A 23508-nucleotide genomic window follows, 5' to 3' on the forward strand; every position below is an offset into this window, starting at 1 on the left:
ACATCCGGCAATGAGTCATGTTATTTTCACGCATTTCTTCTTTGTTTCTGGTTTGGAATATTACTTATAAGTTTCAGTTTGTGCTATTTTTATTTTGTATTTTTACGTACATTCAAATTTTGTGTATTCATATTTTTTTAGTATTCAGTGAAATCGAGTGCAAGTTTTCAAAAAAATCTTTAAGGATCTGGTAGAGTATACATATACATATTATCTAATTTGTGAACAAATAAAAGACATCAAAAGAATTAAAAAAAAAAAAAAAAAAAAAAAAACACACACACACACACAACTGAGAAGTGCTAAAAACCTCGCAACATGCCTCCAACAAACAGTGCTTTTGTCAGGAATTGCACAATCACCAAAACATTGTCATTCCATTCCTCAAACAAAAAGCATCACAATTTTTTAGAATTATAGTTTTCATGAAAGAAGCAACACAAGAGAGATTAAATCGTTACATTCACATAGTAGTGCACAAAAGCCATGTAATATCTTTATGCATTGGGTTGGGAATCAAACTGTTGGTACACAAAATTCCATGATTGATTGACCTAGATGGCCCCAAAATAAACAAACAATTCCAGTATTCATGAGGACAAATGCTCCCATCACGGAAAGTGAAAAATCTTGATGGAGGAGCCTTACGCTACTGCAATGACACATGTGACGATGCACGTAGTGCGGCACTTGGGTGGGCTTATTTAGCTCAGCGTTGGTCGGCCAGCTTTCACGCCAGGGATGTTGCTATCGCTGCGGCTTCTGTGGGATTTGTGCTTGTGAAGGTTGCATTCCTGGACTCGGAGCTCGTAAACATCACGCAGTTCTTTGTCACCCACGGGTTTCTCAGCACCTTCAACAGGAAACTCCTGCAGTCATAGAAACGCTCGTGCGGCGGCTCTTCGGAAGGTATGTGTGTTCCCGCGGCGTGGATGCTGCCGAAAGCTTTGGCGTTAGGGTCTGAAATGCAGGTTGTGCTCACACAAACGGATAGTGAAAGGTTTGCGACGACGCGACATGCAGGTCCTGGTGCTTTAGGAAGGATAGGAGTGGGAAGCACTTTGCTTGCGTCTCGGGCGATTGAGGTCGGTCGAGAAGCAAGCAATGTGCCTTGAATTGCGTGTATTAAGTGAGTTTGTTCGTCGATGCTGCCTACATTTGGGAAATGTGCAATGGGTTCGTCAGGGTCGCAAGGAACGGTAGTTATTAGCTGGTGATAACGCAGTTGCAGGAAACTCTTGCTTTTTGTTGCTTGTTTTGTTACGTTGTACTTATATCGGCGCCATTGTTAGAGCTAATTTGTTGATGCAGTTGGTCTTCCTCGCATCTCTTCTTCGTTAATGATTTGCGGTTTTGGATGAGCCTTCCGCTCTGAAATATCGCAACGTTCGTTTCTTCGGGTAGAAGTGTAGCAGCTGTAGTTTGTTGGGTCCTTTATTGGAGCTACGGTGTCCCTGAAGTGGCTTCTAACATCAGGGAGGCTTAGCAGTACAGATGTAACTCAGACATCAGGTTGACCTATTGCAAGTCCTCCGACTTGGCATGGCTGCGACGGGATAACTGGCAATGTCTCAACTGTGAGTCTCTCGTATGTAGCTGAGCTAGTTTACACACTGCAATATTTTTCCGTATGAGACTGTCTGTTAGGAGAATTGACTACTGTCTGGTCACGGTCGCCAAGAACTTTATTTACGTGGAGAGGATCATAGGGCTTACGTTACATTGGAAATAGATCCACTTACACATAAAGAGACTAGTGAAACATTGTTGCTAATTGGACGCCTTTTCTCTTTCAGCTGCAGATCCTTATCGGAAGGAGCGCTTGATGCCTGAGTGTTTGTTATCGGTCCTCTGACTTCAGGACCATCAAGTATGTCTGAGAGCAACGATGCTCGTGAGGATGTTCAGCGGAGCCTGGCGGCGGCTCCTCTTAGAAGTTCCTTGAGACCAATTAATGTGCCTCGGACCTCCAATCTTGGGCCCGGCGCTGATTCTCGGATTCCTGACAATAGTACACAAAATCAGAATGAGGCCCCAGGATCAGAATCCAACACGACGACGCGAGATTTCAACAGCCCACTGAACTTAGAGCATGCACCTCGCGAGACCGTGTCGTTTAAGGCTAGCAGGTTCAAGACGAACCCGCCGGATTCAAGCGACTGTGCACCTCCGAGTGAACCGAAGGCCTTCGCTCGTTTACGTCAATCCGAAGTCGGCAACCAATCAGACTCTCCCAGAACCCCTAATTCCGCAGCGTCTAAAGGCACTTATGATCTCTTCAAGACGCGATCCAGGAAATTTTCTGGTCCCCTGGAGAGAATTGCGACGCCCCTCGACAGACAACTCACTCGGCTGAGAACACGACGACACCCTGCGGAGGAGGCTGGACCAGGCGCAGGAAGATGCGATTTCGTGGATGTAGAAGCGCAAGAAGCTGCTGCGAAAGCGGCGCAGCGAGAAGAACTTCAAAATCGAGCGCAGGAAGAGAATGGCGGTGGAATGGAGACAGCGTTGAGTGCGGGTCGTTACTTCGACGCTCTCACAGGGCCAGAGTTGGAGGAAGTGAAGGACAAAGAAAGCCTTCTTCTTCCCGAACACGAGTTGTGGCCATTTCTGCTGCGATTCCCCATCGGAACCTTCGGAGTGGCGTTAGGTCTCGGGAGCCAAACCATGCTATGGAAGAACCTAGCATTGGTGCCTCAGATGACGTTTCTTCAGATCCCCACGTGGATCAATTTGGTTTTGTGGTGTGTGGCGGTCCTCGCCTTGGTTGTTATTCTCATTTGCTACTTCCTGAAGATACAGTTCTATTTTGAAGCCGTTCGACGGGAATACCATCATCCCGTCAGAGTGAATTTCTTCTTCGCCCCTTGGATCGCGTGCATGTTTCTGGCCACCGGTGTGCCCCCTCAAATTGCGACAACCATCCATCCGGCGGTGTGGTGCGTTTTCATGTTCCCCGTTTTCTGCCTAGAGCTCAAAATCTACGGGCAGTGGCTCTCCGGTGGCCAGCGGCGCCTCTCCAAAGTCGCGAACCCTTCGACCCATCTTTCTGTCGTCGGAAATTTTGTGGGTTCCAATCTTGCAGCGATTGTGGGATGGAAGGAACCAGCGATATTCTTTTGGGCCGTGGGGTTGGCGCATTATATTGTGCTCTTCGTCACCTTGTATCAGCGACTGCCTACAAATGAGACTTTGCCCACCGATCTCCATCCTGTTTTCTTCCTGTTCGTGGCTGCTCCCAGTGCGTCGAGTTTGGCGTGGATGCGGATCTCGGGTGAATTCGACTACGTGTCCCGCATTGTTTTCTTCATCGCGTTGTTTCTCTATACATCCCTCATTGTGCGCATCAACTTCTTCCGCGGCTTCAAGTGAGTCTTTTATCACCTGCTTGTATTCGTAACCCCTTTTCGTAGCAAAGTATTATGGCCTTAACAATTTTTGAAGAATTGTTGCGAAATTGTTGTGAGCCTAATGCTTGAGTGAATGTGTTCAGGTTTTCTATCGCATGGTGGGCGTACACGTTTCCAATGACAGCGGCAGCCATCGCTTCGATCCAGTATGCACAAGTGGCACCTTCGTGGATAACTCGCATTTTAGCATTGGTGCTCTCGTTGATATCTTCCGCCATGGTTTGCACCCTCTTCATTTCAACCCTCCTCCATATGTTCTACTGGCGATGCCTCTTCCCGAACGACTTAGCAATCGCAATCACTGCCCACAAACCCAAGACGTTCGTGCGCGTCAAGACTACCGGTGACGATAAAGATGACGGATGTGGCTTGTACTCGCTTCATCACTCGGAGCCATTGTATAAGAGCATGCTGGATGCGTACCACTCGTTTTTGGCAACTCGGGAGCGCAACGAGGCGATGGTGTTGGATCAAGGGCAGACTTCACCAACGCATCAAGACTCAAGCACATCATCGAATGGCTCCATAAACGGCAACCTCATCCGTCGTTCTCCCTCGCCGTAGTCTCTTTCTACGATCATCAAAACCATTCTATCTGTGCTCTCTAGGACTGTCATACCGACTGGATCAGAACCAACTTCTGATTCTACCGCGAGAAGAAGCGGATTCCACCAAGTGTACAGTATACTTCGGCAACGCTCGCCTACAAGGAGATTATCACGCAACACTGTGACGTCGAAAACCGCCATGCTTCATTGCCATTGTCTACATTAGTGCTTTTGATCGAGGAAGCTGAGAGCCCACCGCGTCAATGCGGTGAGACACTGGGTCCATCGCAAGTTGAATTCTGGCATCGCCATGAGAACATTTTTTTCTCCGCTTTCGGCATTTCTCTTGCTAATTTTGATCAACATATTTTGTATATTAGGATCTTTGCTGTGTTGGCCACAAGGGGTCAACATATTTTAACGAAGTGAGGCTCTGGTTTGTATTCATCTTCTAGCAAGTGTTGGCATTATGAGTTTCCATTGTTGCTGTTTAGTAAGATGCTTCGTTCTCTAATTAGGCCAACTGCCTGGTGCCGTGTCAGTGTTGGTGATTCGATAAGACTGCACTTCTTATTGAAGAAAACGCCTTTGTTTTTACTAATATTTAAAGAGCTGCTAATTGTAGAATATTTTGGCTCAGAATAATGTAGACTCTACGTTAGACTTTTAATGGTGGTAAACACAGAATGAATGTCTGGTTGTGGTTCCACTGTACTATTGATAATGTTCTACTGTTTAATATACTATATCTAACCATGGTTGAATTGATTTAATAACTAAATATATATGAATAGGTCCATGTGGAATGTTTAAGCATTTGATGGTCTAATAATCTTTGGTTTTATAGGTAGACAAGACGATAAAATAACCTTTTTAACTAGTGACTAGTAACAGTTTTTAATGTTTACCACTTTTTATATATATATATATATATATATACACATTTATAAGAAATTTGAACATAGATTTAACTTTTTTTGGAAGGGAGAAGATTATTTCTGTCAAGTAAGAAAAGTGTGTACTAATTCATCTTTTCTACTTATGGTTTCTGTTTTGCTTTTTCCAAGCACAAAGGGAAGGGAATAACCTTGATAATACATTTGAACCATGGTTTTGCAAAATGAGCTTATAGATTTTTTTTTTAAAAATTCTGTGATCTTATGAAGAAGGGCAGTTGTGAGGTTGGTTCATTGGGGCAATGGCAGAGCTACAGCATGGCAACTCTGCAATGGGAAAAACAAGGAAATTATTTGATGTTGTTTGTCGGATGTGGATGGGACAATTCAAGGATACAAGGATTGTGCCAACATTTCCAACAATACCTTGGAAATAAGATTCAACCATGAAGTTCTCCAAAATCTTAATTCTTGTTTTGTGAATTTGTTTTATTTTTTTGCTTCATTTCTTGTAATAAAACATAGTTAGATTAAGAGCGTAATAAGGGATTGGAGTTAACATCATTGTGACACTTGAGAGGCCACCATTCTTAACAAACATGACTTAGGTTGTCCGTTCCATGTCTTATCCTAGTGATCCAAAGATGTAATCCACCCTTTCAACATAAATCCTAGCTATCATCAATCAAGACATCCAAACCATGTCCAAACTAGCCTTCATTGGCTTTGCCTCAACTAAACTCCTATTCCATATAGAGTTATAGAAATGGGCAAATGTCAACCTTATAGAACCAATCATATACATATTAGGCATCCAGATGTTCTAAAGGAGCTACTTTGTGCTTACTTTTGAATCTAAAATGGATACAAAGAGAGGCCTTCCAAAGCATCCACCTATATTTTGGCTCTCATCTTTTATACCTACACACATAGCACTCCCAATTCAATCTCCAAGCATTAAAAAGAATATAAATTTTCTTCTGGATTAGATTTTTAAGACTAGATAATATTTTCTACTAAGCATTATTTAATATGTGTGTAGCTTTTAGTAAAGTAGTCTAAATAGAGAAGAAAGAAGATTACTTGCGGAAGTCATCAACTCTTTAAATTTGTGTATTAATTAAGGACGTGAAAGCAATCTCTTCCTCAATCATACTATTGATATTGATGACAAAGAGAGAAATAGAAATTACTTTGGAGTATAAAAGGATCTTCAAGCAATGTAGGAACTACCTCGAACTAAAGCACAATGAAGCTTGATGTCTACACAAAAATACAAGGAAGAAATGACTTACACAAAAATACACTCACAACATTAATAACACCTATGATCAAAAGGCAACAATATTGACTGCCAAAATAGAATACATATCAATCTCATACATGGACCTTCAATCTACCTTTGAATTGTAGATAGAAGTTAGTATAATAGACACACTAGCCTTATATGTGGACAACTTCTTCCTTCCATGCAAAGATATAGTTTCTACTTCTCTTTTTGAGGACCTTGTACCTTGGTTCATGCTTGGTAGGGATAGAAGACTTCTAAAGTAGACAACACTCTCAAATTGTGAACTATCTCTAAGTAGAAAATGCCCTTGAAACTTGAGTGCTATAGAAGACTTGGTCTAAACCATCCTAAACTTTCCCAATATTATTAGAGAGAGGATAAAACCATGTAGATATAGTCAATCATCTATATTACCAAGAAGACTTAGAAATGATACTTGAATTTAATTTATGGAAAAATCCAAGGTATTAGGATCATACTACCAACTAATATATTACAAATAAACAACATCTGTGAGACGTACTAGGAACAACTACAAATCACATTGGTCATCAATTTAGGTCCCAAAAGCAAAGACTTAATCTCTTGAAGTTAAAAATTAATGTACTAGGTCAAATAATAGCAAACACTCCTAGAAGGCATGATAATTTTTCATATCTTAGCACTTATGGAAATATCTCCTGCAAATATATATTTTTTATATTTTGATGAAGCTATGTGTTAGTTGATATAAGTGAATGATTTAAAAATTTGGATTTATTTTAATTGAGAAATGACAAAAGAAGATCATTACCTCTTCAAAATGTTAGCACAAATATGGGGTCTTGTTTCAACTTGCATCAATACACTACAACCACCAAGAACATTACATGAAGTGCATTCAATCACCTCACTAATCCAATCTACCTCTAGTTTAAATTTGCCAAACTCTAAGGTATCAAAGTAACTAGCTATGAGTGACAACTTGATTATATGTGATTCCACATTAGTACTCATGACCAAAATACTCAATTAACTTGTAGGTACCCTAGATCAAAATTCAAAATCCACTCTAATCCATCTATAAACAAATTCCTAACCTAGTTCACTCCTTTGCAATAATCTATTCCTGTTGCACTCACATCCCTTCCACCCCCTCTTGAATTGACCAAGAAAATGCTAAGTTAGATATAACTTTGATTATCATAGCAGCTATCTAATAAATAATTAAAAACATGTTAGTTATTACATGTGGTGCTCAATTATGTTGGCCAAGATATGGAATTCTCCTAGCATATTTGAATAACCATAAAGCATTTAAAATTGTAATTATTGGCCATATTTCTCCTTAGCTTTTTCTCAAGGATGCCTTTAATAAAGACCTGCTATTCAAAATTTACTGCTTCTCCATCAACAAAATAATTATAAATAGAGACAAATACATCATGGTTATTTACTTCCTTCTAGTCTTAGTTAATATAACACAACTAGCTACTATTTCTACTATGAATAACAAAAAAACTTCTTTCTTCACCCGCTTATGACCAACACATTATACAACATAAATTTATAGAATATTCATGGCCTTTCTAACCTTCAAACTAGCAAGATCAAACATGGCAAATTTAGAGCTCACTTATACTCAATGGACTTCCAACTTGATCTAGTATTCATGTAAGAGCACAAACTAATATAAATAAAAGGTGATCAAATAGGCTCCTTTAAATTACGTAGGAGGATTGGCTTCTATGTGGTGCCATTGTTCACAAAAAGAACTCAATGAAAGCAAATAAAGAAGTGAGATTCTCTCAAAAAAATATGACAAAATAGAAATAAAGAAGTATGTATATTAAAAAAGAAACTAGAATGGCTATTGCCAAAAGACAAAGAATCTAAAGACTCTTGAAACTAGACTAAAAGCAAGAAAGGAATTGACAAGAGTGAAGAAGGCTTCACTCTTGTTTTTATATATATTATCTATATAGGATCTATGTGGCGACATTCCATATGACCTCCAAAAATGTGTTGATTTTGCATGACATGTATCTTAACTTATATTTAGTTACATTTAGTTAGCTTGTTTACTATGTGGTCCTATATAAAAAATAATTATAAATAGAGACAAGTTTTCTATATAGAGCTATATAGTTAGCTTTTTTCAGAAGCTACAAATGCATATGGCACGTAATTAGCTTGTTGACTAAGTTTTTAATCTAGTTATATATTAAGTAGTTTTTAAATTTAGTCAACAAGCTACTCAATAATACTAAATTGACTCTTGATTCAATCCTTATGAAGCAAATTCAATCAAGTATGTCCTTTAATCCTCTTATTTATGATATCAAGAATCCTTCTTCCATGTCTCAAGATGCTTCCAAGTTTGAGTTAAAAAGTAATCTACTTTATTTTGAAAGATGCTTATAAATTCTAGAAAAAAAAACATGTTTACATATTCTTCAAGTACATCATGACTTTTCAATGGCCAGACATTTTGGATACAAGACATTAAAAATTATATTTAAAAATCTTTAATCACCACAAATGTGAAAAACAATAAAAAACTTTGTCTAGTCAATGACATTTGTTTAAGGTTAAAATCTCCTCATCATCGACCCTATGGACTTTTCCAACCATTATCCATTTAAGAACAACTATGATCTTCTCTTTCTATAGATTTTATTATAGATCTTTCAGTCTTAAGTTCTTATTATTCTATATTTGTGATAGTAGATTGTTTCTCCAAGATGGCACATTTTGTATCATGTACAAAATCTATCACACGTGAAGAAATATACAAGCTTTTCCTTGACAACATCTATCACTATCATGGATTGCTTAAAGATATTATATTAGATAAGAGAACTCAGTTTGTATCAAGATTTTGGATAATACTTTTCAAGACTCTAAAAGTGAATATACAACTATCTTTGGTTTTCCATCCTCAAACTAATAGACAAATAGAAAGTGCAAATCAAGTTTTGGAACAGTATTTGAGGTGTACCATCAACTATCAACAAGATGATTGGATAATTCTTTTGCCATTGGTAGAATTTTTTTATTATAACACAATACATTCTTCTACGTAACAAACACCTTTCTTTACTAAGTATGGTTATCATCCACAACTTGATGCTTTTGACTTTTTAAAAGTTAATAATCTTACAACAAAAGATTTGGCAAATCATTTATCTAAGCTATATACAATAATAGAGGCGCAACTAAAAGAGGCTCAAGAACAACAAAAGAGTAATGCAGATGCTTATTGCAAGGAAAAACTTCATTTCTATGTTGGTAATAAAATATGGTTACTTTGCCATAATATTAAAACTATTTTCCATTGTAATAAGTTAGATTATTATAGACTTAGACCATTTCATATTTGTGAACAAGTCAATCTAGTTGCTTATCAATTACATTTACCAAAGTCTATGAAAATCCATCCTGTATTTCATGTGTCTCATTTAGAGCTATGTAAGACAATGAATATCTTGAAAAGAAGAGAAATACCACCGCCTCCTATAGAAGTAGATAATATTTAATAATTTAAGGCGGAAGAAGTCTTAGATTCAAGGCATCGCCAACATAGGTTAGAATATCTTATTCATTGATGCGGATATAATATTAGCAAACACACATGGGAGTCAACAAAAAATCTTAAAAATATAGTAGAGAAGATCAAAGCTTTTCATCAATGAAACCCATCAAAATTAAGATGAAGGCATGGCCAAGCACAATCACATTTCCACCTACTTCCACAAGTAAAGAGATGAATGAAAAATAATTATTAGATAGGAATTTTGAGATCATTGATGCAAGAATAATATTTTCTGTTCAAGTGGTCTTACTTCTCTCAAATGGAAGCTTGCACCCATTCTACTCAACCTTTCAATCCTTCATAGGAAACCACATTGAAATGTATTTTATTCCTTTATTAATACAATACTATTACTTCTAAACAAATAAAATAAAAAGCTTTTAGATCTTTAAAGATTTCTCTAAGTTGATATTGTATCAACGGAGGTTGTTGTAAGTCAATGACCAAATTTGAAGCATCTCAATACACATTAATTATAGTTTATTGAGTGCTTTTATTGATATTTTAGCAAAAATTATTCAACTACAAAAAGTATACAAAAAATAATAGAACTCCAAAAAATACAACTTGTGTGTTTTATTTGGCTTTTTAGAAAATTATTATTATAATTATATATATATTAATAATAGCTTTGTATACTTTATTAATTAAAATAATAAATAAATAAATAAATAAAATATTATAATATATTTAAAAATATTTCTTAAAGAAAGACATGACATATTTGTTTAGAATATAAATAGCATTAAAGTATGTCCAACATGTTTTTAAGGTATTATTGGCCATGTTCAAAACTATTTATGAAAATATGCTAAATTTTTTAAAAAATTATAATTTGTAAAAATAATTTTTTAATTTTTAAAAAATATAATAGTAGTATGTGGATTAAAATTAGGTGAAAGAAGCCCCACATATTTTAACTTCCATTGCAAAAATGGTATGAGTTGTCAAATAATAAATAAATTAGATATTATGGATTTACTAAGAATCTTGTGTGCTAGTCTAAATTTAAAACTAATAATATCTTTTTTGATTATTGTACAAATCTTATAGTGTATTTTCCATTTTTTTTCTTGACTAAATGCTTACTTTTTTTCATAACTTATCATTTTATATATTTTTAAAATTTTAAGATTTAAAAATAATAAAGAGAATTTTATCAACAGTAAATAAATATGACAAGTCAATTAATTTATTTAAAATATATATATTTTGGAATTCATCATAAATATTTTTTTAAAGTATATACGTAAAATTATAAAGCAAATATCAAAAAAACTCATAAAGATTTGTTCAACATGTTTATCAAATTTTAAAAACTTAAGATAATACTTTGTGTTAAGCACCTATATTCTAATGGAATATTAATTAAAAATGTAAAAGTTATGCAATTTAAATTGATTATAAACAATATGCTTAAAAGTCACTATCAATCCATAAAATAATATGCATCATTACTAAAAGTTTGTTCTTCTTTCCTTCTCTCCATATATTTAAATTCATCTTAAATTATATTTCAAAATTGAACACATTCAAAATTTATTTTTACAGGAATAATTATTCAAGATATTTCTTCAATAATATATAATTAATAATAATTATCTTTGTAATTATTAATTATAATAATCTATAGTGACTATAATATTTTAATTGATTTCATAAATATATATATATATATATATATATATATATAAATTTTACACTTTTGTAAAGAAGATTTATTATTAAAAAATATAAATAATTTTATAAAATATAGAATTTATTAAATTCAAAAAATGATTAAGAAAACATAAACAATTTGTATTTCTTTTGCAAGAACAACTATAAAAACAAAATATTTCTTAAACTCAAATAAATTAAACTTTTGATACAATTATTAATGAATGCATGCATACTTAGGAGACAAGATTAGTTAATAGAAATTTAATTCTTTTAAATGGTTGAAATTGAAAAGCCTCATCTAAATTACTTTTTACTAAGAAAAATTAGTTTAATGGCCCTAATAGTAAAAGATAATGTAGATTGTATTTTTTTTTTATTATTATTTTTTTATAGTTTTATATATATATATATATATATATATATATATTTCTAGAATTTTAATTAGCCTTCATCTAGAAGTATCTAAATAAATAATTTTTTGTATTAAATCAATTATAGAGATTATTTTCTTAATTTCATTATAATAACTTTTATATGAATATTAATTTTTTCATTGAGAATGATACCCAAGAATAAAGATACATTTATTTTTATTGTCTTTATTAATAAATTTTGGATGTTAATTTATGAACTTATATTGTGTATTTCCTAAATACATCATAAGCTTTAAAATAACATTTTTTCACAAGTTCTTTTGATTCTTTTAACCTTATTATATGTCAACAACATACATAATTACCTAAATAAGAAATATTAAGTAGAAGGTAATAAAGATAGATTTGACAATATCTTGTGGAGAAGATTTGTAGAAGCTTCAAAGATGTGGATTTGACCTTTAGTCATGTTTGTGCATGCATATCACTTGATTTTATTATAACAACAAAAATGTATTTATTTTTTATTTGTATTGTAATTAACATTATTGTGATGTATTTTATATACATATATGTATGTATTCTAAAATAGTTTTAATTATGAATAATAATTTTATTTCTACTAATGATACAAATATATTTCTATATAACATGGAGATCTAATATCCATGTAGTATCCTTTAGATAAAAGTACAATATACTTTAGAAACAACAATATAAATGCATTAAATATAATATAAATTATCAAAATGTAAGAATGTATCAAAATTAAAGTGGTAAGATTATTATCAAAACTAGTAGTTACATGTTCAAATACTATATATTATAAAGATGTCATGTTTCTAAATGTAAGATATCACATGGTTACTTCTGTTCATTCAGAATAAGATTGCATATTTATACAAGTCCTTAAAAATAAACAAAAAATAAGTTAACAATAGAAATTCCAAATAGTACAAAGCATTGTGTATAGGAGAATATTTGAATGTTGAAAAAGATAACAATAACACCTGTGCACTTGGTCTATTAGCAGACCTTAATAACTGGCAAGCTCACCAAAAATGTTAGCTGGCTAGCCACGGTTTGAGCTGCATAATTCCCAACGTTGATTTGCTTACTCAATCACTGAATAATTTTGTTAAACACTTCATTGTTTCATTTCATGTGTTTGCTTGATTGCTTATCGTTGTATGCTTTCGCCACTTAATATAGATGACTATGACTATGAGGTTGGCAAAGGGCCTTTAGCAAGCAATTGTGTTTGTTCATAGTATGGTGGTAGATAATTATTCATGCGACCCAAATCAACACTAGTCTAACCTACAAGCGTCAGACGAAACTGAATGAGAAACTATATGTAGATTGGGTGTGTACATTGGAGATTTTTTAACCTCGGTAACGTTGGCAGATCGAGGGAATAATCCATCTCGCACAAAAATTGCACTTCCATCACAGAGAAACCGAAACAAAACAGCATGCCGGCGTCATGACACCTGCAGTACTTGTATTGACATGGTGACGGAAAGAAAATTCGTCCTAACGCAAAGTTCCATTTCGATGTGTGAGAAATAAATGTGGCTGCAACAGAGGAAAGATGACTTCCTAAGGTAGGAGGATATCCAGAACACCTTCCACCTTATCAGCCTCATCTTCACCTCATAAAAATGCAGAAACAACTGAGGCCTGTACCAAATTCCATTCCGTGGTCTCAGTAAGAACATCACTTTGCAAGATGAATGACATTTTTAAAGACCTTTGATACCTAGTTAAGTTTAGATCTACACTGGATACTAAAATCAACTCTACCGCCCTTCCTCCAGAACATCAAAATCATTAACGACATGTAGAAACTAAAGGACATGATTCAAAACTAAATTGCACTCCGATCTCAATGCACCGACTACAGGAAGTCCTATTTGCTAGTTCCGCACGAATTTCTATCAATCGATAACGAGTTCAGATAAATATGCTCTATGACAAAAAACCTATTGGTATTTAGAAGAACAAAGCAACAACACTTACAACGACCTGCAAATAGCATCACCTGCTTGAATGATCCAAATGGACTTCAACGTGCTGGCAATGTTGTATGTACATCACCTTTGGCACCCTTCCAAGCAATCCTCCAGAAGTGTGACGAATAGTGGATCAAGAAATGGGACCAGATGTCGTAAATGGGTCAGGTTTCCATAGACTTACCTACAGCAGGTATTTCAGATAGCTCGTAGAGATACACGACACCCGGAAGCCATAGAAACTTTCAAACAGGTTAGTTCACCCTGATGCCATAGTAGCTCAACCACTGGGCACCCGTCTGCTGTTGAATATGCGCAGTGATAGGCCTATGTTAGATTGACGCTTTTTGCGTCTATTTAAGCTTCAGTTGATGTCCTGTTTGAATTTGTTCGACACTAGTCATCTTCAACAGCAGGGGTTGCTTGGATGGGCGAAAACTTGATGATGGTGGAATTACAGAAAAAGCACCGCTGATTGTTGAGAAGATGTCGAGATATACAACGTTGACAAGACTTGTGCTTGCAGGGAAAGAAAATGGTGTCCACTTCACAAGCATAGCATATAGTGCATGCCTCTTCCCTGTCCATCATTGCAAGGCTCCCAAGAAGATCTGCTCCAATCCCAAGTTCGCCACTCATATGAAGACATTGTAAACTTTTACTCGACATTGCAATGAATTCAACTAAGTGCTGTAAAGCCAAACATGAAGGCAGATTGGGCAAGTTGAAAAGGTCCGATACCTGAGGTTGAACTCATTGCAAGCAAATCATGAGAAGAGGTCTGTTTCCTTGCAGCTTTTGATTCAAGCTTCAGTTTTGAAACAAACTGTTTCAAATCTGAAATTCTGCTGATAGAAATATCTCCTTTGAATGCCATCTCCTACAATACGCAATTTTAAATATAAACAATTGTCCGCTTAAAAGACATCCTTCAAATTGCATACTTTCCGTTCTTACGCATGATTGAGTTTCCACATCTGGTCTACACCAACATATAGAACTATTCAAAACAGGTATAAGAGCTGAGAGAATATTAATCCTTACCCAACTGTAGTCTATCAGATATTGAAATTTGGCAATAACAGCTGCCGAAACGTCTAAACCAGCAAGAACTGTTGCCACGTCGTAGGCCATAACATGATTAGGTGTTGAGGTAGCGTTTCTCAAATTGAGTATAATTCCAACAAGAGGAGCCAAGATCATTGCTCGATTAATCTTTTCCGGAGATTGTCCCTGCTGCCTTACAGTGCTGAAAGAACGAGGAAAAAAACGTTTGAATTGTGTTGATTAACGATCCTGACAAAAAAGTACAGAAGAAAAAATCTGCTTCCTCCAACCAAAACCAGAGCAGGATGACGGAAAATAACGGTGAATAAATAAATAAATGACAAGGGCAGAACATTCTTGAGGCCTCAGTTTACCAACCTATCAAAGAAATGAGCGTCTGCGCTTATTGTAGTGTGATTGAGAACGAATACGATAATCTCACAAAGCCGAAGAAGATTGATTTCAGGCCCTCGCAAGAAAGCATATGGCAACTCTTGCGTGAGGAACTCGAGTATCCTTTCTAAATTGCAAGAAAGTTCGAACATAATTGTGCATTTCCTTTGAAGCAAATCTGGCACCTGATCAGTTCAGCAAAAAGAAACTGAGATTCAGAACCAGTAAAGCGGTTGGATACAAAAGTTCAAATTCCGAACTCATTCTTCTGCTCTTTTCTAAAACTGAATGGGAAAATACATACTTTTGAAGTGCGTAAAGTGCTTTGAAAAGTCAAGACCGGACAATCGTGCAATATCATGTCACTACTTACTGTATCAATTGACTTGCGTATGAAGAGCATTATGTCTACATTTAGAAAGCTCTACAGATAAGAAAGGTCCACGAATATAACCCAAGCGAATTTTGGAAATGCATTTTCTAGATCGGATGAACAATTCAAGCAATTAAAAGTAACAATACCTGACGCAAGTCGGATTGTTCTTGCATCTCTTTAATTGCAACTGAAAACTCTGTGATAGTCCAGTTCAGCGTATTGAAGAGACGATTGAGGAAGGACGCAAAGAGCCTTTCGTCGGTCATACATTTTTCCTTCAGTAAACGCTGCATCCAAATGCTTGGTGATCAATTACAAAGCTCAATGTTCTATAACAAAGTTTAGCAATCGCAAACACATTAAAAGAAAAATAATAAGCCCTGTACAACACGTCCACAAGGCTAGTTGTGCCTACACAGCTACAAATCCCCCGATCACGTCAGATCTCGAAACTTGAAAGTCATACTAACCTGAAAATGCGGGGAGAAAGACTCTCCATGTGACAAACATTTTGAGGCTCCAAAGCCAGAACCCTTACAAAGCCGCAACAAGATGTTGGATACAGGGATCCAAAAGCGGTTGTCAAAAGAAGATAGAAGAGAGCCAGCCATGCATTCTCGAGCTGCTTGGCTCCGTTCAAATGCGATGACATGTTCCTTATATTGTACCAAAACTGATATTGACTGCAGCAAAATATCTCGAACATCTGGATTCGCTATTCGGACATCATTAAAGTGGGTAACCAGGAAAGTCACCTGTATGGGTAAATCAGGTAAAATTAAGAAGGAAACACAGCAAAGGAGGTAAACGTAATGAACCTAGTAAAGCAGCAACATGACAGCATCCCCATTCGCCTAAGAATACATCCAAGGACACAGCATAGAAGCGAAGAGAATACCAGAGGAGAAAGCCCCTGCTGCAGAAGAGAGGACGGCGATACAAACGGAGGGTCGCTTCTTCGCAAAGCATGAAAAGAGTCCATCTGGTAAGACATCCACTAATCAAAATCGCACAATGATCCAAACTCTCACAGGATTTAACATGTTTCGGCAGCAATCAGGGGGTAAGCGGTTCCAAGATCAAAAACAAGAAAAACCATCAAATGCTACAAAACGGACAGCATGCATGAAGAAAGATACGAAGTAGTCTGGGAAGTAACCACACACCAGAGTCTCAACATAGAATTCTGGAACGTAGCTGAAGAGAGGGTCTCTTTTACTCAGAACTAGTAAAAGCTGCACAAGCCACATACAGGTGGCATACATTCCCCTAAGCTTCCACCTTGCAAACATTGTCACACGGTACCTGCAGTGCAAAGGCGTGATTAGAGGCACTAAAATTAATAACGTGCAAACCTAACAAGGTATCATCGATCACTACAAATACAAAGGGAGAATTGCGTGATGGTGAAAGAACATACCATGTACACTGCCGAACACAATCAATCAAATCTTCTCGGTATAGTGTTCTGGCTTCTTTCAAACGCTTCACATATTCACTCGACATCTTCTCTTCCCGTATCTGACGATCTGTTTCATCAAGTTGAGCAATTGATTGCATCTGATGCTGCATGAAGAACGAGGCCTACACAGAAGCACACAATGTAAATAAAATAAGACAATAGGTCTCCATAAGCATTGCATAACTAAATCATCTGATCACGACATGGTAATATTTAAGATGACGGAAAGCGGCAAATATCATACCTGTTTGAAATTTTGAGCTAGTCCGAGGTGGTACAGCAAGAGCATGATATCCAGCAACTCCTCTTCTCTAATAGATTCAGATAGCTCCTTCATAGGCTTAAACCCTTGCCTCTTATAGCTGCGGGAAACAGGAGCGCCGCCCAACCCAATATCCACCCTTCCGCTTGAACTTGGTTTGTCTTCGACACACCCGTCACAACTGCGACCACTAGTATAATTACTACTGATGGGGCTACCCGCCCTCTCACTCACTCCAGCTGCAGCACTGACAGCGACTAACTTACTTGGGGCCCTCACAGGAGTCTTGCTGTCGCTCAGCAGCCCACTCAAGGTAAGGTCGGAACAACAAGCTGGCTTCAGTTTACCATCATGTCGCACAACATTATCTCCTTCATCCATACAGCTTTCCTCCCATTCCACTTCTGAAACATCCAACCCGACAGGAAAGGTTTTCACCAAATGGCTGAAAGTTCCACCCAAGCGAGCGAAATCTGTGGCGCCGGAGTCTTTCAAGAAGATGCTGACAGGAAAACTACGCTTGCCGACCCTGCAGGTGCAAACCACCCTCAATATCTCTTAAACGTTCCACAATAACAACTGCTGCTAGTCAGGGTCACCGTCGACTAAGAACCAAATATGTACAACACTAAGAACACAGCGAAGATACACGAGTCTTTTAAATGAAATATTGTAATAGAAATGAGTACAGTTCAACCTGTGAAGTAAACTTGTAGAATAATCTTGTTCCTTCATTCCTTCAGCGAAATCACCATTCATCTTGCCTGGTCCAAAGCCCTCAGATAGAAGTCGCAGCAGAACACAATATGTCGAAACGAGAACAGAATTATCAGACAGCCCCGCTGGCGCTATACTCCTGTTGGCCCCACGATTTTTGCATACAAGATTCCGCAAAAATCTCCGAAAAACCACGCCAGGAACGGGCTGGGATAAATCAGCTGCTGGGGGCGGTACAAAGTGGAGCAATCGAGTGCAGAGCTCCCATTGCAAATCTTCCACCTGCGTTCAAAAGTCCGTTGGTTGAATGGAACACCACAGATCGTGTTTTAAATCTACCAAACTATGCACAAAGTTGGACCGCTCCAAATTACGCCCTACTTTTGTTACAAATTCAAATACTCACCTAAGTACCCAAATTACAAATAGTACGTTATAACTGAAAGCGATTATATCCATGTTGCAAAGGCACTAGTAAACCTAAAAACCATATGAAAATAACCCATTCAGCATCTCCGTTCGCACAACACAGTCACACAACACAAATTCCTCAAACGGAGGACGGAGACAGAGATTTAGACCAAAGTGAATCCAAGGTCTTAACCATTTCTTCAGACAACCTTTCATACAGCAGCTCATGCGGCTTAGTCAAAAATTGTAAAGAGTGATCGTGAGTTTTGCAAACCAAATTTTAAGCACTAGTATGCAAGACCGAACAGTTCTCCAGGGGATAAAGGATATACAGGTGATATATAAATGATACATACCTTCACAATTGCCTTGGACAATGACGTCGCAGCATGCTTCATTTTACCCTCAGAGCAGAGATCCTCCCGAGATCCAGGCCACCATACAATTGGCAGCAACCCTTCAAGATCATTTTTGTTTGGACCCTTTCGAGTAAGAAGCCCTTCCAAACATGAATCGAACCCTACTGACATCCACCATGAGACCATGAAGTCATATCGCTCCAGTAGATGACAAGCTAGCGCCAGGTAAGGATAAGGACCCGTATAAGGATGGTCAACTAGCGTGAATGGGGATGTGCGGCAGCCATACGCGAGAGCTTCCATAATAGTAGTAACAAAATCGCCAACAGGCACATGCCTTTCTAATCGTGGGAGCAAAATATCCAATGCCTGATCAACACTAGAGGCATCATGGGGAGCTTCCTTTCTGTAAGTTTCCAGAAGGAACGGAACCAATGAACACCAAATTGTGTACTCTCCTGGAACCTTCAAATTATTTTCCAATAAAACTAAATCATCAGACCTAGGACTAACCAAGAGTAGCGGTAGAAGAAAATCGCATATTTCCGAACCTAGTGACAAAACATCATAGCCAGTCAAGCGAGAGTATCTCCTTAATCTGTCTTCAGGAGCCATGGCAGCAGCAACCTCGCGACTTCCCAATTGAACGAGCCTCTGCAAACAACCGAGCAGGAACTTTGCTCTTGTAGATGATAAAATCATTCCATGCTTGTTGTCGCTAATCTGGACTATTGGAGGCAGCTGAATGGAAGCAAACCCCTCAACAGGGTACTTAAATGGTCTGCCACCAAAATTCAATTCGCAGCGTTCGCCAAGCGAAAGAGAAATTGCCGGATAGTAGCCTTCTCTAGGTTCAAGCCCTCTGATGTTGTCGTAAGCCACACCTAAACAAATACCATTTCTGTAAAATATAATCTGTTTCTTATTCAAGTCCAAACAGCAACCTATAACATCCCCCACTACCCAAGGCTGGCCGTACGAAGCATGACATTTACTCCACTTGCGAACCCTCCTCCCATCATACGCATACGAATCCGCCGCATCACCTACCCCTTCCTCATTCGTAAAGGGGCATGAGATTGTAGCCCAGCCAAGTTGCTGAATGCCGGCTGTTCCCAAGGTTGCCTCGTACATCCACCGTCCTTTCCACACACACGCATTGGCACGCACACTGCTGAAAATTGTCTGGCTCTCCAGGTGCAAGAAGTTCATATCGAACTTGATGTCGCCGCAGGCACTTCCACTGTCCATCGCAACAGTTTCTTTCCCGAAAGGTGCGGCATTGATGAAAACGCCATCCCTGTGGCTGGAACCAGATATATAACACTCCTCTGGGTCTCGAATGACGCTGAGCTGCGCTTCGAGATACGATCGCACGCTACTAATATCAATTTTGCCATCTTTTGTAAAGGAGAGTTCCGAACCCAATTGAGAAACGTCGAGGACATGTGCCAGAGTGCGGTCCAGTCCCCACTTGCCACATTCATCATGCATACAAGCAGCAACAACCACGGCACTATCACTTTCTTGCTCATCTAAAAGGGCAGCCAAGCCGTTTGACCTTGCTCTCTGAAGCTGGAGCCCTTTCCGCGGACCTCCATCCGCCCACATCTTTCAAACCCACCTGCTTTGCCCTTTTGTTACCTCGGCTGAGAATATGTCGAATCCCCTTTCGGTGAAAACATTCCACACCTGGAGCTTCCGCTACCTACGACTGCACAAAAATTCATTCGTCCAGCCACCTTGCCACTTTATTGAGGCCTTCCTGCAGCTGACCTCTTTCCGGAGACAATTAATTCCATCGGTGAAACGGCCCAGGTGCCAGACGGCTACAGTTACCTCTCAAGTGCGTGGAGAGAAACCCAAAGCTTCGTTGCCTACGAACACAGAATTGTCAACAATTCCAGTACCTGCAGGCTGGCCAGACATGTCCTTCAATATCTCGACTCAAAGATTTCTGAAATGCAAAGCTTAAGACTAAATTTCGGAGGTATAGAAATACGAACAGCAAATCAAAAATCCTCACAATAGAACGTCTCTAGCAGGAGCGTATTTCAAAACACAAGACAGAATTCCTCGATGCATCACTTTCAAAACCAGAATCTCACGGATGATTGATTTCCATCAGCTTGCTATCACGCAACTTTCGACATCACTTACGGTGCATAAAACCTAACAACAGTCACGGTGATCGCCATCGCTGCGAGGATAACGCACTCTGTTCAAATTAAATTGGAGCAGCATGCGCTCAAAATCTCCACAATTCAACAAACGCCTCAAGATAAGTCTGAGCAGAAAGTCTACTCCATAACCCCAGCGCTCAAAATTGCCCAAAAGTCAAGATTAATTGAGAAACGTGCTTCAAAGTATCCACCACAAGAGAGCACTCACTAAATCTTTAAAAGTACGTGCCGTAACCAACACCCAAAACCACAGTCACGATCGTTACACCAGAAGGACATCATATGTGCCCATCCGGCTCTCAAGATGCTCCAGTGCACAAAACGTCTCATACTCCGCTACCACTCTCTAACCCCTTCATACCGTCACACCACAATCCTCTCTCTCTTATCCTCATGTCGCTCCGCAAATCCACTTTTTCCAGGCGCCGCAAAGCAGCAACATAAAATAATCACACATGCTCACAGAATCCAACCCTTCGCTCACGCAACCATCGCTACATATCTCTCTTTCTCTCTCCATACTACTCCATCCCAAATTCTAGTACCTCTACAAGACAAATTCAACCATCAAAATCCCCTGTTCACGAAATCTACAATCAAGGCCACCGGAACTACCACCATCAGCACCACCTCCACCCAGGCACACGCCAAAGTTCAAATTTCCCTCCACAATTCCCGAGTTCAACCTACCATGCGACATCAAAACCAGCAACGATCATCACCATGACGATTTCCGGCGCAGATGCTACGCCACGAGCAGTGTAAAGTGCACGGCAAGCAGAGCCGTCTCTGCAACATCCCCTGTCCGGCAACGAACCCCCAGTAGCATCCACAAGTGAAATGAGGCTCCAGATACCGCGAAGCTCCACACACAGAGGCACACAAGCACACAACGCTCTCTCTCGCTCTCAGTCCGTCTCCGCACCACACACCCTCCTTTGGCTTGCCCCCAGCGCTGCCCCTCATTCGCTCCCACCCCCCAGATCTGACATGGCGGGTCCAGCTCACCTACTGCTACGTCTCCCTCAATAACCCGATTCACACTTACTGTCCCCTTCCCTTATGGAACGCGGCGGCCCCAGGTCTTGTTTTCCCATTCCGTCTCGTCAGGAGCTATCAAAGCATCGTTCACACGACCAACCCGATTAACGTTGTTTCCCCATCGCACTAACGGCGCTCCACTCCATCTAACTTTAGCAGTCGAATTCTAATCCTCGGAAGTCTGTGCTCGACGTAGTTTACGCTTTTCTTTTAAAAAAAATTGAGTTGGCTGCTGATAACCTCAAGTGTCGTCGTTGCTTCCACCCGCTCGGAGGGTTGAGCGGGCAGCGAGGAATATCTATTCTGTTCTCCTTCTTCCTCCTTATTAATGGATATTTCAACGAACTATCGCTCTGTCCATTTCGTCCCGACGAAGGAAACGTGCATCACGCTGCATTACGCTCCAGTTGAATCGAGCGGGTAGAAGAACCCTTCCCTCCTGGATTGCTTTCATGTAAGTGGCTTCTCACGCCTTGTGTGTGTGTGGCTGCCATTTCATTTGGATGCAGACACGTCGATCTTTCTCTTTCTTGGAGACTCTTTGTTTTGCGTTTGTATGTGTGTATGTGTGTATGTGTGTGGTTGTGTGGTTGTGTGGAAAGGAGCTTGAAAGCTGCGAGCGAGAGTAAGAAACTTGATCGTTCTTCGAATCGGCACAGACTTTGCGGGAATGGAAAAACGCCATAGCTGCTGCTGTGTATTGACCTTCAGCTGAGTGGGCTCTACCCGGCTGTGAATGGAATGGAATGGAAGCTCTCTTGCATTGCGATCTTCCTTTCTTTCCAAGTGTTCTTTCCGTAAAAGCAATTCTCTATGTGTCTTTCTGCCATACCCTGTTTATTATTTTGTCTTCTTCCTTTCGTTTCTGATGTATATGCACTTCAAAGTATCCAATGCGATTGGTTCTTACTTCAAAAGTCCCTCTCTCTGGTCAAGTCCTTTTGCAACACTCTTGTGACCACATACATGATAAAATCCTTAATCACTCGATAAACTGCTACAACTCTTGCTATCAATCACTGTTTTTTCCTTTTCTCTTTTCATACTTTTCATCTCCTTGTACATGAAGTTTGTGTATCTGGAGCGGGTGGAATCACCTATACTACATTTTTTTTTATGAATTGTCTTCCTCGGAGTTATCCGAATGCCATGATACTTTCTTTTTTAAAAAATTAAACTATTAAACTATTAAACTATTCTCTCTCATTCCTTTCTGTACGGTTACACCATTTTATTACTTTTTTTTTGAAAGGCAATGATCTCTAAATCGTCTGTGTCACTATAAAAACTTTGCTGGAGTGTGTGAAAAATTAGTGGTTGTCTCCAGCTCACTCCCTGTTGGCTAAAAGTAAGGAGAGTTGTAGGTTTCCCCATCGGCTCCAGGTGAGCCCCAATCAAAATCCACAAATGAACTTAACTCTAGTTTTTCTTTTTTCTTTTTTCTTTATTTTATTTTACATGTAGACGAACTTGTGTGTGTGTGA

The 23508-nt window shown here is 38.6% G+C and overlaps 2 protein-coding genes across 11 annotated transcripts; one reads left to right on the forward strand and one right to left on the reverse strand.

Moving 5' to 3' along the window:
- Positions 1-618: 618 nt before the first annotated feature.
- LOC112291019 (guard cell S-type anion channel SLAC1) lies at positions 619-4588 on the forward strand. Of its 3 annotated transcripts, XM_090254262.1 has the most exons (4): positions 619-909; positions 1495-1577; positions 1797-3371; positions 3497-4588. In XM_090254262.1, the coding sequence occupies exons 3-4, from the start codon at positions 1873-1875 to the stop codon at positions 3975-3977; spliced, it is 1980 nt and encodes a 659-aa protein (XP_090110388.1). In that variant the 5' UTR covers positions 619-909; positions 1495-1577; positions 1797-1872; the 3' UTR covers positions 3978-4588. The 3 variants fall into 3 exon arrangements, with proteins under 3 accessions (XP_090110388.1, XP_024393713.1, XP_073393488.1); XM_024537945.3 differs by lacking the exon at positions 1495-1577; XM_073537387.2 differs by lacking the exon at positions 619-909 and having other exon boundaries at positions 1490-1577.
- Positions 4589-13090: 8502 nt separating this feature from the next.
- LOC112289691 (E3 ubiquitin-protein ligase RKP) lies at positions 13091-21847 on the reverse strand. 8 transcript variants are annotated; one of them, XR_016505508.1, is made up of 15 exons: positions 21674-21811; positions 20961-21055; positions 18798-20717; positions 18011-18312; positions 17296-17842; positions 17010-17173; positions 16756-16894; positions 16488-16571; positions 16060-16344; positions 15736-15876; positions 15199-15398; positions 14818-15022; positions 14515-14653; positions 13958-14384; positions 13091-13441 (listed from the first exon to the last, which is right to left on the reverse strand). XR_016505508.1 is itself a non-coding variant. In XM_090254277.1 (13 exons), exons 2-13 carry the CDS (start codon positions 20409-20411, stop codon positions 14170-14172), a joined length of 4035 nt encoding a protein of 1344 aa, XP_090110403.1. In that variant the 5' UTR covers positions 20412-20717; positions 21706-21847; the 3' UTR covers positions 13091-14169. The 8 variants fall into 8 exon arrangements, 4 of the variants coding, with proteins under 4 accessions (XP_090110403.1, XP_090110396.1, XP_024390937.2 ...); XR_002971965.3 differs by lacking the exon at positions 20961-21055 and having other exon boundaries at positions 21674-21816; XR_002971955.3 differs by lacking the exon at positions 20961-21055 and having other exon boundaries at positions 13803-14384; positions 21674-21816.
- Positions 21848-23508: the final 1661 nt, after the last annotated feature.

This window comes from Physcomitrium patens, chromosome 1, assembly GCF_059467195.1.
Source record: "Physcomitrium patens ecotype Gransden chromosome 1, ASM5946719v1, whole genome shotgun sequence".
NCBI classification, from domain to species: domain Eukaryota; kingdom Viridiplantae; phylum Streptophyta; class Bryopsida; order Funariales; family Funariaceae; genus Physcomitrium; species Physcomitrium patens.